Source organism: Muscardinus avellanarius (genome assembly GCF_963383645.1).
Source record: "Muscardinus avellanarius genome assembly, chromosome: 9".
NCBI classification, from domain to species: domain Eukaryota; kingdom Metazoa; phylum Chordata; class Mammalia; order Rodentia; family Gliridae; genus Muscardinus; species Muscardinus avellanarius.
The window spans coordinates 88,526,500-88,539,151 of record NC_137795.1 but is presented as its reverse complement, the minus strand read 5'-3'; the positions used below and the strand labels follow the sequence as shown (position 1 = coordinate 88,539,151).

Sequence of the window (12,652 nt, the reverse complement as noted above, 5' to 3'; positions counted from 1 at the left end):
GCCTGATTTTCTTATTTGGAAAGTGTCTCACTAGGTTGCTGAGAGCCTTGCTAAGTTGCCGAGGCTGGCTTCGTACCTGGGATCCTCCTGTCTCAGCCTCTGAAGTACTGGGATTACAAACATGTGCCACCATGCCTGACCTTCCCCAGTCCTTTTTATTATTTTTTATTGTCTGTGTGTGGGGAGGATACCTGGAGAGTGAGCCCAGGGGCATTCTACATCTAAACTACACTCCCAGCTGTTTTATTTTTGTTTTAAAACCGCCTCTCACTGGGTTGCTGAAGCTGTCCTCAAACCTGCAACCTTCCTGTCTCAGCCTCCCAAGTACTGGGATTACAGAAGTGCAGGACTACAGGAGGTTATGTTTTGTTTTGAAAAGGGTTCACGTCGTTGAGGGCCTCACTACGTAGCTAAGGCTGGCCCGGAACCTGTGATCCTCCGGTCTCAGGCTCCCCATCTATTTAGTGCTGTGATGGTCAAACATCTGCGTATCTTGTCTCTTCATCCTTAACAATCACATCTCTTAGAACACTAGCTCTATTGACATTTAAGGAATAAGACCTAAAGTCACCTGCTGGAAGATGTAATATTGAAAGTCATTTATGTTTCCGCTTTGTTCCAATCAGGAGTCCTTACAATACTTCAGATTGGAAGGAAGGAAAGAAGGAAACTAATCTTTTTTTCTGCAGAACTGGGGATTGAACCCAGGAGCATTCTACCTCTGAGCTATACCCCAGCCCTATTTTTATTCTTTATTTTTATTGAAACAGGGTCTTACTAAATTGAGGAGGGCCTCACTAAGTAGCAGAGGCTGGTTGGGAACCTGCCATCCTCTTGTCTCAGCCTCCTAAGTACTGGGATAGCAAGTGTCATCACCATGACCAGTGGAAACTAATCTTTAATGAAAACTGTACTAAGTAGGCACTAGACTTTATGATTTTGGCCATAGATAGGTATTTCATTTAATTTCTGAAATAGCCCTGAGGTTTTTTTTTTTAATTGGCTTTTTAGACTAGTTTTAGATTTGGCTGGGTGTGGTGGCAAACACTTGTAATCCCAGTGTGTGGGAGGCTGAGACAGGAGGATCACAGGTTTGAGGTCAGTCTCAGCTACTTAGTGAGGCCCTCTGCAACTTAGCGAAACCCTGTTTCAAAATAAAGAACAAAAAATAGGGCTAAGGGTGTAGCTCAAGGGTAGAATGCCCCTGGGTTTAATCTTCAGTTCTGCAGAAGGAAAAAAAAATAGTTTTAGATTTACAGAACAGTTGCAAACATAGGACAAAGTTCTCGCCCAGTGTCTTTGAGTGTTAACATTGTACAGGGTGCACTTGTTATGACCAAGGAATTAACACTGGAACATTACTATGAACTCCACATTTGATTCTGAGCTCCACATTTTTCCCAGGCCCTTTCTCTGTTCCACAGAATCTGTAAGGTTTTATTAACCGGTTTGGGTTCCACATCCCCGACGTGGAGACTGAGGCTTCGGGGTAAGTTATGGCTGAAGTTCTCCTGCTGCTGAGCGGAGCTGGGTTTCTGAACTCGGGTTTGTCTCACTCCAGCCAAAGCCTTTGCCCTGAGCTAACATCTCTCCCAGCACCACCGGTCCACGGCTCCCCTTAGAAGCGTGATGCAACTGGAAAAACTTGCAGTCCTTTGATTCCTTGTTGACTACCTCTTCTCGACCTGGACAAATACAGGGCCTCCATTATACCCAGATGACCAATCCAGCCTGGAATAAAGGCAGACTCTGATGTCATGAATCCTAGCAACTAGCTGGGAGACTGCCTGTCTGAAAGTCGGGCTCGAAGCTTTTGAGTACTTCATGCATTATTAGAAATAACCTCCCTTCCTCTCCAGCTGCCTAGTTCTCTGATTTGTTGTCCCCTAAAGCTTCTACTTTGGGGAAGGCTAAAGAAGCCAAAAAAAAAAAAAGCATCCTGGGACCTGGGACGCAGGACTAGAGGCCTCTCTAAAGTGGTTTAGGCAAAGCGCCACAATGCCAGAGCAGCAGAAAGAGTTTCCCAAGGTGACAAGTCCTTCTACACTGGTCCCAGAACTGGACACCTTCCCAGGAAGGGCTTTCTCATAGTCAACTCAACAAGTACCCATGCCTCTCTGAATTAAGAATCCTCAGGGAACATCTCCTTGGCACTATTTTTTATTTCTTTTCTTTCTGTGGTACTGGAGATTGAACCCAGGGGAACTCTACCTCCGAGCTACAGCCCCAGCCCTATTTTATTCTTTTTTTTTTTTTTTAAACAAGGTCTTGCGTAGTTATAGAGGGCCTCACTAAGAAGCTGAGGCTGGCCTCTCAAACCTTTGATCCTCCTGTCTCAGCCTCTCAAGTACTGGAATTACAGGTATAATCATTATCATGCTCAACATTTCTTTCACTCTTTCTTTATTTGGTACCGGAGATTGAACCCAAGGGCAGTTTACCTCTGAGCTACACCCCAACCCTTTTTTTTTTTTTTTTTTAATTGAAACAGGATTTTGCTAAGTTGCTGAGGGTCTTGCTAAATTGCTGAGGTTGGCATTGAACTTGTGATTCTCTTATCTCTGCTTCCCAAGAATTGCTAATACAGGAGTGTGCCACTGTGCCCTGCTGCCATGATGCTATTTGTTATACAACCATGAACTCGTTATGTAACAGCTAAGCCAGCTGGGTAAGTTTCTCTCTACAGCCTTTTTTTTTTTTTTTTTGGTAGAAACAAAGGGCATTCTACCTCTGAGCTACATTCCCAGCCCTTTTTTAGTTTGAAACAGGTCTTACTAAGTTGCTAAGGGTCTTGCTAAGATGCTGAGACTTTTCTGAAACCTGGGATCCTCCTGTCTCAGCCTCCCAAGTACTGGGATTATAAGTGTGCACCACCAAGACCAGATTACCCTACAGTCTTGAATTCAACCTGGAGGTTTTTTCTTTTTCTCTTTTTCTTTTTTTTTTTTTTTTTTTTTTGCAGGTTTTGGGATGGAACCCAGGGGCATTCAACCTCTGTGGTATACCCCCTACCCTATTTTGTATCCTCTATTTTGAAACAGGGTCTCACTAAGTTGTGGAGGGCCTAAGTAGCTGAGGCTGTCCGTGAACAGCGATCCTCCTGTCTCAGCCTCCCAAATGCTGGGATTATAGGAGTGTACCACCGTGCCCAGCTTCAACCTGGAGGTTTTTTCTAGAGGTTTCCAGTGCGCGATATAACATCACTCTTCCAGCATTTTCCTGTCTATGATCTCCTCTGCTTGACTTTGCTGACAGAACAGAAGGAGGGCTTGTTCTCATACCTTGCAACCCAGAGAAATCTGAGAGACTTATACTATTGGAGGCTTCAGAGCTCTTGATTTCCATTTCTGCACGGAGGGTGGCGATCTCCATTTCGTAGTCCCCCCGAATGCGTTCCATGTCATCGAGTTCATTCTGCATCCGGCAGAGATCCTCCTGCAGGGAGGCCATGTCGCTCTCATGTTCACTCGCCGAGTCTGCTGCGGCTTGCCGCAGAGTACGGATCTCAGTCTGGGCCAAATGCAACTCCTGTTCCATTTCCTTAAGTTCTATTTCTTTTTCACGCTCTAACAGGGAAATCTCCTCCCGTAGATGCCGCAGCTCACCTGCGAAGCCCAAAGGTTAAGATGGTCAAGAGGACAGGTAAGCTAATCTACCATGGTCTAGAGGCACAAAGTTTAAGGCAGACTTATGTCTTGTCTGGAAATTCCTGGCAACCTATCCTTCAACTCATCAGAAGAGCAGAGCACCAGATGGAATGGAATGGAAGGGGTACCGAAGGAGGGAACAGAAAGTGGCTTGGTGCAGTAAGGTGCAGTAGAAAAGTAGATTTTTATTTATTTTTGGCGTTACTGGGGTTGGAACCCAGGGGCATTCTATTTCCGAGCTACAACCCCAGCACTATTTTTTATTCTTTATTTTGAAACAGGGTCTCACTGAGTTGCAGAGGGCCTCACTAAGTAGCTGAGGCGAACCACGATCCTCTGGTCTCAGCCTCCCAAATGCTGGGATTACAAGCGCGTGCCACCACGCCTAGCTAGAAAGGCAGATTTTGAGGCCTCACACTTAAAGCAACAACTTGGACTACTGCAAACAAGGAGTATTAAGTGCTTCTATGGAATCACCCACTTGTGATACATACTGGATCCCAAACAATATGTATTTAAGGTTCACAGTCGAAATTCAAACATGGAATAATAACATAAATGCTGACTGATACAGGCTTGTTTATATTGACAATGGTTAAGTAGAATATCATGCAGCCATTTAAAAGAGGGACGGAGCCGGGCGTGGTGGTGCACGCTTATAAAATCCTAGCACTTGGGAGGCTGAGACAGGAGGATCCAGGTTCACAGCCAGCCTCAGCTACTTAGTGAGGCCCTTTACAACTCAGTGAGACCCTGTTTCAAAATAAAGAATAAAAAATAGGGCTGGGGCATAGCTCAGAAGTAGAATGCCCCTGGGGTCCAACCCCAGTACTCCCAAATAAATAAATAAATAAATAAATAATAAAATAAATAAAAGAGTGACAGATTTGTAAGACATCAAAATTTGTATAATATATGAGCAAGGTCATTCAACAAAATTGGAATTATTTCTTCTTTTGTGTACTAGGGATTGAGCCCACTGGCATTCCAATTCTGAGCTACATCCACAGCCCTTTTTATATTTTGTCTTGAAACAAAGTTTCTCTATGTTGCTGAGGCTGTCTTCAACCTGCAATTCTCCTGTCTCAGCCTCCCGAATCCTGGGTTTCAGGTATGCACACCATGTCCAACTTGGATATATACTTTTTTTTTTTTTTTCAGTACTGGGGTTAAACCCAGGGGCATTCTACCTCCAAGCTAAACCCCCCAGCTTTATTTTTTATTCTTTATTTTGAAATAAAGTCTCACTAAGTTGCAGAAGACCTCACTGAGTAGCTGAGACTGTCTTCAAACTGCCATCCTCCTGCCTTCTAAGTACAGGGGGAATATATTTTTTAAAAAGTCAGAATACACCCCAGATATTTTAGAAGACAAATTCAGGGTGTGGTAGCAGTCTATAGTCCCAGCACTGTGGAGGCGGAGGCAGGAGGATCACTGGAACCCAGAAAGAGGTTCAGGACCAGCTTGGGCAACTTAGGGAGCAGACCCTGTCTAAAAATGGGGATGGGGGGAAGAGGGAAGGAGGAGGAGGAGGGGAAGGAGGAGGGGAATGGAAGAGGGAAGGAGGAGAAGAAAAAGACAAATTTGAACAGACTCTGGATACCGACTCTGAGTCGACAGGGCATCTCAAGGACCGTCTCCTGCCCTGCACATCTGAGCTCGCAGGTACAGCCGTGGTTGCATTTGGGGGCAATCCTTTTTGCTTTAGGATACTCCTAGCTGTCTTCTCTCCTTGGCCTATTCAACAAGTATTAGCTGATCATCAACTGTGCCAAGACAAGACTGTCCGCTTGGACTCTGAAGAAAAGTCCTTGCTCCATCCCCACTACTGAACACCTGGCCCTCAGGCAGGAGTGAACTGACCGGTGGGATCAAGGCCCTGGAGCTGGCAGGGGGAAGGCTCTGTAGGGAAGAGCAACTCCCACCTCCCCAGCATGCCCCAGATGTCAGGGTTAGAATCTCTCCCAGCTCCTCTGGGGTCTGGCTCTAAAACGGCCTTCTCAGCTCCACTGGAGCATGGAAGGGGCGGGGCCTGGAGCCCTGGCACGCCCGTCAGAAGCCCCCCCACCCCCTACCCCGCAGGAAGGCCTCTGGTTGGAGAGTGGAGAGGCCAGAGAACTGGTGCCGGTTGACTGTTGAGCTGCCTTCATCGGGGAGAGGCTCCTGGGCCCCAGAGTTGGGCCACGGGGCAGAAAGGACATTTCTCACTCACTGGTTATGGCCTCCATCTTGCTGGCCCCCCAAATGCGGTCTCCCGGGGGGCCTCCCACTGCCGGCCCTCCGCCCCGAGGGGCTGTGGCGGCCGGCTGGAACGGCCTCTGCACACCAGCTGCCTCGGAGGCCGCGCGCGCCCCCTCTCTGCGGAAACGGGTAACGCGCTGCGCGAGGCCGGCCTCTGTTCCCCAGTGGGGTGAGACTTGGGGCGCCCCGCAGGTCCTGGGACTCCCGCCTGGATGAGGTCTGCGGGATCCTGGAAACCCGGGGGTGGGGGGTGGGGGCTACAAAGGATCAGAGTGCTCAAAGGCTTTACTTTCCCTGGTTGTCCCGCCTACTGGAATTAAAGACTGTTCCTTCTCCAAGCAAAGGGATTACTTTTTTCTGCCCTAGTGGACCTTTTCCTTCATTATATAAACATGATCAAGTGTTTCCTACCTTGAAAGACAAGTATCGCTTGACCCCTTTTCCCTTCTTTCTCAGCTTCTCTTCAAAATGTCAGAGTAACCTGTACTCACCTGCATCTGAGCCCCATTTTCCCTTCAGTCCCGATCCGGTCAGCACTGAGATCTGCTGAAATGTCTCAGGTTCTCCTACAACTCACGTGCCTTAGTAACTTTGCACAGTGGATCGATATCTCCTCGCAGCACTTTCCACTCTTGGCTTCCAAGACATGACGCGCTTCAAGAATTCCTCCTGTCCTTCTGTGTTGGACTTCTATGTTGGACTGCTAAAACTCGAGTGTGTCTGGACTGGACCCTCTTTTCTTCTCTTCCAGTATCTCTCCTGACTGCATGGTCATCTCCCATAGATTCTAATGGCATCTAAATGCTAACTTCCAAATCTCTATCTCCTGCCCCAATTTATCCCCTCGTTCTGCATTCATATATCCAGCTGCCTCTTCATCACAGCCCCTGAGATGTCCGCAGCCATTTCAAACACATCAGGCAGATAATCTCTTAAATGGTCCCTGGCCCCCAGACCTGTTCCTTGCCAAGTCCTTCCCATCCCAACAAGTGATGCTACCATTCCACTCATCTAGTAAAGTCATCTTTCATGTCTCTATTACCCCTATCCAATTCATCAGCAAATCCTGAGAACTCCACCTTCAAAACATATTCAAAATATATTCTGAATCATCTCTCTACTTCCTTAATCCAAGCAACAATCAGTGTGTGTGTGGTGTTACACTGGATTGAACCTGGGGGCATTCTACCTTCAAACTAAATCCATATTTGTCTTGAAACAGGGTCTTGCTAGTTTGCTGAGTCTCGCTACATTGCTGAGGCTGTCCTCGAACCTGGGATTCTCCTGACTCAGTCTCCCAGGTACTGGGATTATAGGTGTGTGCTACCATACCTGGCTAACCATCATCTCTGGATAGAACTATTACAATTTGAGAAGACTCACTATTTTGACTCCCTGCCCTCCATCTAGTTTCCACACAGTGACCAAAGTGCTCTATTAAAAATACCAAGCATAGTCGGGCATGGTGGTGCACGCTTGTAATCCCCACGCTTGAGAGGTGGAGACAGGAGCCAGCCTTGCTGGCTTAAGAGACCCTGTTTCCAAATAAAAATATAAAAAATAGGTGTCTGGGAGTGTAGCCCGGAGGTAGAAGGGTTTCCAGGAACCCCCATACCACCAACACCACTAATAATAATAATAATAATAATAATAATAATACCAAGCAGATCATTTCACCCTCGCCCTGAAGAAATACCCTCCCATGACTTTCCACTACACTGAAATGGAAAGCCAGACCTCTTAGCTAGCACACAGACCCGTTGTAATTTGGCCTCTGCCTGGCTCTTAGAACTTTATATCGTCAGGGCCCTTAGCATGCACTTTGCTCCAGCCACTGGGACATTTATTCTGTTTCTCAAATACAGGAAGCTCATTTTCATCTCTGGGCCTTTACAGTTGCTGTTCCTTCTGGGTGGTGCACTCTAAATCCAGATCTTGAACGGCTGGACCCTTCTCATTGTTCAGCTCAAGGAGGACTTTTCAAATATACTATGTAAGCCAGGCGTGGTGGCGCACGCTTGTAATCTCAGCATTCGGGAAACTGAGACAGACGATCGTGGTTCGAGGACAGCCTCAGCTACTTAGTGAGGCCCTTTGCAACTCAGTGAGACCCTGTTTCAAAATAAAGAATTGGGTTGGGGGTGTATCTCAGAGGTAGAATGGCCCTGGGTTCCATCTTTAGTATATATATATCCTAAAATAAACCCCATGCCACCCCTTCCCCACATTATGTGTCACAGCAGTATTCCCACCTGAACTTGTGTTGCTGGATTTTTGCCTTATTTATTTATTTTTTGTGGTACTGGTGTTCCTAGAAGCCCTTCTACCTCCGGGCTACACTCCCAGACCTATTTTTTATATTTTTATTTGGAAACAGGGTCTCCTAAGCCAGCACGACTGGCTTCGAACCTGCGCGATCTTCCTGTCTCTGCCTCCCAAGCGCGGGGATTACAAGCGTGTGCCACCACGCCCGGCTTGCCTGTCTCTTTTAGAATCTACTCTTCCATTAGGAATCTGGTGTGTCCTATTCATGGCTGGTTCTTCAAATAAGAAGGGTCTCAATAAATAGTTGAGTCCCATTGAACAGATAAGATAGTCTCAGAGAGATACAGTGACTTGCCCAAGGTCACAGGTTTTCAGTGGCAGAGCTGGGCCAAGGACTGACGTGATCTGAGAGAGGAGACAGCGATGCCCACAGTCTTTTCCCTCTGCCACTTTTCTCTTCATTGCCACTTTTCCGGCACCTCCTTTTGCTTACATCTTCGTCCCCTCCGCATCCCCTCCATCTCTTAGGTCTGTGCTTGCTCCTCTCGTGGCCTGCTCCTGGGCATTCCTTTCTTCTCCATTTATACTTTTCATTTGGCTTGATCTCAGTTCTCCCTAGAATGTCCCTGCTGTTTTCTAGGGCAGCTCCCCAAAACCTTCCGGAAGCCCACAGAAGTAACAAAAGCTGCCTCTTTATTTGGTAGTACAGTGAGATGTGGGACACCTGCCTTGCTGCTCTCCAGAGACAAAGGGATGCGGGCATTGGAAGAGAGGAATCTGGGGGCCAAAAGCTCAGGTCCTAGGGAGCCAGAGATGCATTCTCATCCATCTCCCCTAAAGATGCCTCGCGCGCCATCCAGTCACTCCAGGGAGCACTGGCTCCCGGCTCCTTCCCATGGTGCCCTTGGAGATCTGCTTCTAACTCAACCTTGATCACTCAACCCTGACACTGACCAGGAGGAGAAAGGGCAGGATGTGGTATGAGGGAGGGGACTGAGGACAGAAAAGGAAGAGTGAGGCTGAGGGAGAACCCGTGAGACAGGAGGGTAAGAAGGGGGGAGGGAAGACCCAGGAGGAGATGCAAAGAAAGGAAACTGAAAAAAGATGATGGAGAGACAGGAGAAGAAAAGAGTGAGACTAGTGGAGATGAATGAGATCAAAGTACTGAGTTGGATTATTTCTGTCTGCCAGGCTTCAGCAAACCCTCAGGAAACAGGAGCTTGGGTGGCAACTTGGACGGCCACCTCCTCTCTGTCCACCTGTTCACGTCTAATGCAGGCATTACCTTGAAGTTCCTGGATCTGCTTGGTGAACACCTCTGCCTGCTGGGCACTGGCCAACCGTTCGTCCTCCAGGAGCCCTGCAGGAGAGGGGGTGTCAGCTGGGATTCAGGGAGCCAGAGCCTTTTGGACCCAAACCCCAGGCATCCAGGCGCTCACCCTGCAGCTCCAGAGAGTCATCCTCATGCTGCCCGGCCAGCTCCCGGGTCTCTTCCAGCTCTGCCACCAGCTGGAGCACCTGGGCCCTCAGCTCTTCCAGCTCTGTCTCCGTGAGGCTTAGCCCCCGGTGCTTGCCCAGTGACAGGGAGCCCACGCTGCCGCTTTTCTGCACCTGTTCTTCTTCCTCTTCTACTTCTTCCTCCTCTTCTTCCTCCTCCTCCTCCTCCTCCTCTTCATAGAGAGCTGGGAGTAACACCTCCCCTAGGAGAGACAGACATCCCATTAGGGGGTCAGTCCCGACTTCCCATCTACAGCCCTTCCAAGGCCCTTGAGCTCACCACCCCAGGGCAGAGATGGTAAATGGTGCCACCTGGTGTCTCCCAAAGATCCCCCTGGGCAGGACCTGTGCTCATGATGAGTCCTCGGGCTTGAGGGTCAAGTTGGGGGGGTCCCCTCCCAAGACCTTTCTGGTTCAGTATCATGCTTGGTACCCTATCCATTCTACTGCCTTTGAACAAATGGCTCTGGCACTGCCACAAGGAGCTTGCATGAGGACACCTGCTTCTTCTAGTCTGGTCTCTGGGAAGTAGGACAAATAGTTGAAAAAGGATTCAGATACTGGGTGTGCCTTTAGGCCAAACAGGGAGAGAGTTAGTTTGGGGGTTTGTAGAAGATTTAAAAAATATATATCCAGGTGGCTTGCAAGACAGAAACCTTTCCATAATAATAATTAAAAAAGTATAGGCTGGCAGTAGGTAAAGAAAAAAACATTTGCATAAAACTATTTTTCTGCAGTCTTAGGGAACCAAGGTGCACCCCACCCCTACTTTTTTATTCTTTATTTTTAAAACAGGGTGCCAGTTGCAGAGAGCATCACTAAGTATCTGAGGCTGGCCGTGAACCTGCGATTCTTCCTGTTTCAGCCTCCCAAGTTCTGAGATTATAAGCATGTGCCACCACGGCCTTCTATTTTATTTTTAGGTACTGGGGATTAAACTTATTCGAAGTGTTTTACTGAACAAATACTGGGGCCTTTCAAATGCAGGTTAACAAATACCTTTTTGAAAATTTCTGCAAGGTCCACCTGAATTTTCCCTGCCGTATGTCATGAGGTCCCTTTTTCCCTGGTGACCCAAGGCAGTTTTCAGGGTAAGTCTTGGGCTGAACTTACATGTAAAAGAGGGTCTGACATCTTAATGCATTAAAATAGAGTGGGGGCATGGTGCTAGTCCCCAGCCTCTGTTTGGCGGGCCATCCCCTCTTTTACTGCAATGCAGTTCCTGTAAATAGCAAAATCTTGTCTGGATGTCAATGGTCTGTTTTGTTTTGAAATTCTGAATCTTTGGTCTTGCTTTCTCTACTACCAGCAGACTAAGGTTCATCTGGAATCCTTGTGTCATCTGGGCCCCCTGGGGGGCAGGGTGGCCCATGCTGTGTGCAGGGGGTTCTGGGGGCTCTTTACAGGAAGCCCTGGACACTGTGTTGGCAGCAACTGCCACGTCGTCACCCGGGCGTGGTGGGAGGCTGGCCTCCCTGCCCCTGCTAGACCCGTCTATCTTTCAGGTAGCAAGATATACCAGAGAATGAAAGCCTCCAAGCTTCCATTCCAAGTTAATGATGGTGGCCCCAGGAAGACGATTCACATGGCCATGTCCTTGCTTTTCAAAATAAGAGACAGCTAGGGATCTGGGTCGACAGGCAGTGAGAACAAACCCCCTGCCGAAAGGCTGCTTCAAAGCTCTGTCCAGCAAGGCCTCTTTCTCTGTCTGGCAGCTCCCCCAGGACACACAACCTGGTTAGCTGGGCGATCAGGGCCCTGAAGGGATGGCCCTGAACTTCCACTCAAGCCAGAGCCCTGGGGAGGGCCCCAGCTCAGGGCCCGGAAGGAGGGGCTTGAAGTCAACCGAAGGAGGGCTGCGTTTGGCTCAGAGCTAGGGTGGGGGGTCAGAGGAGGAAGAGGAGGGGAGGGAACTGGGTGAGGGAAAGCCAGTCTTTGGGGAAGCTCACCCTCCATAGCCTGCATCCCTCGCCGTTCCAGAGACCCCCAGCGTTGGCCTTTTTTCCTCTCGCTTGCCTCGGACACCTCATAAGAACCCAGAGTGGTTACTGTGGGTCCTGAGGGCAGGGAGAGAAGGCATTGTGGAGTGCCCGGGGCCTGGGGCTGGGGCACAGGGGACAGAGAAGGGTATGGCTTCTAGCCCAGGAAGGCCTGGGGCTTGTAAACCCAGGAGAGGAGCCTGACTCCCCTCCCTCAGCCACCTCTGCGGGCGAGGGACCCCCGCCCCCCAGCCTCCCCAGCAGCCTGTTCTAGGCCGTTCCAGGCTCCTCTCCCTCCCTCCCGCAGACAGAAAGAGGGCGTGTGTCTATTTAGCCTGAGGGACTGGAGCGAGGGCTAGGATGGGGGAGAAGGCAGGACCCTGCAAAGAAGGGACTGGAAGGAGGCGGTGGCCGGAAGCGAGAGCGGAGGGCGGCGTGCGGGTGCGGGCGGGGGCTCCGGCCGCTCCCCTCCTCTCCCCTCCCCGCCAGCCCCTCACGGGACCTAGCCACCCCACCCGGGTCCTGCACCCTGGAGCACTAGGGGGCTGGAGGAGAAGATGGGGAGCGCCCCCCCCCAGGGACTGCCAGGGAGGGGGCGCCCCAGGCCGAAAGATGGAGCGAGCCCTGGAGGCCGGGGGCGCGGGAGTCTGGAGGGAGGAGAGTGCGAGGCCGGGGCGGGGGAGCGGAGGGGAGGGGAGGGGGCGGCTCTGACCTGGGCCCGGGCAGCTCCAGCCCGCGGCTCCCGCGCCGGCCCCGGCGCCCGCCTCCATGGCTGCTCCCGCCGCCGCCTCCGGAGCCCAAGCCGCAGCCGGGGCCGGGACCCGGAGCCGGTGCGCAGCGGAGGGAGGCGGGCCTGGGGCGGGGCCTGGCCGGCCACCTGACGCCCGCCCCGCCCGCGGGAGCCCGCCCGCCTCCCGCGGCCCAGCCCCGATCGGGGAGGGGGCGCCGGGCTCTGCGCTGCCCCCGGAGGGAGCGACCGGGTCCGCGGGCCCTGGTGCGGGTCCCACCGGGGGTCATCTCTAC

General features: G+C 50.4%; 1 protein-coding gene across 22 annotated transcripts in view; it reads right to left on the bottom strand.

The window, feature by feature from the left end:
* Window positions 1-12,399, bottom strand: part of CCDC136 (coiled-coil domain containing 136) — a gene marked incomplete at both ends in the record, with an annotated part of 32,222 nt that extends 19,823 nt beyond the window's left edge. For 19 of the 22 annotated variants that reach the window (XM_080700968.1, XM_080700985.1, XM_080700979.1 and 16 more), the window contains 5 exons: window positions 3,282-3,605; window positions 9,439-9,513; window positions 9,593-9,853; window positions 11,600-11,707; window positions 12,342-12,399. In XM_080700968.1, coding sequence (XP_080557094.1) covers window positions 3,282-3,605; window positions 9,439-9,513; window positions 9,593-9,853; window positions 11,600-11,707; window positions 12,342-12,399 — 826 coding nt within the window. The remainder of the gene's footprint in view (window positions 1-3,281; window positions 3,606-9,438; window positions 9,514-9,592; window positions 9,854-11,599; window positions 11,708-12,341) is intronic. The other 3 variants (XM_080700988.1, XM_080700975.1, XM_080700982.1) reach the window with 1 other exon arrangement.
* Window positions 12,400-12,652: the final 253 nt, after the last annotated feature.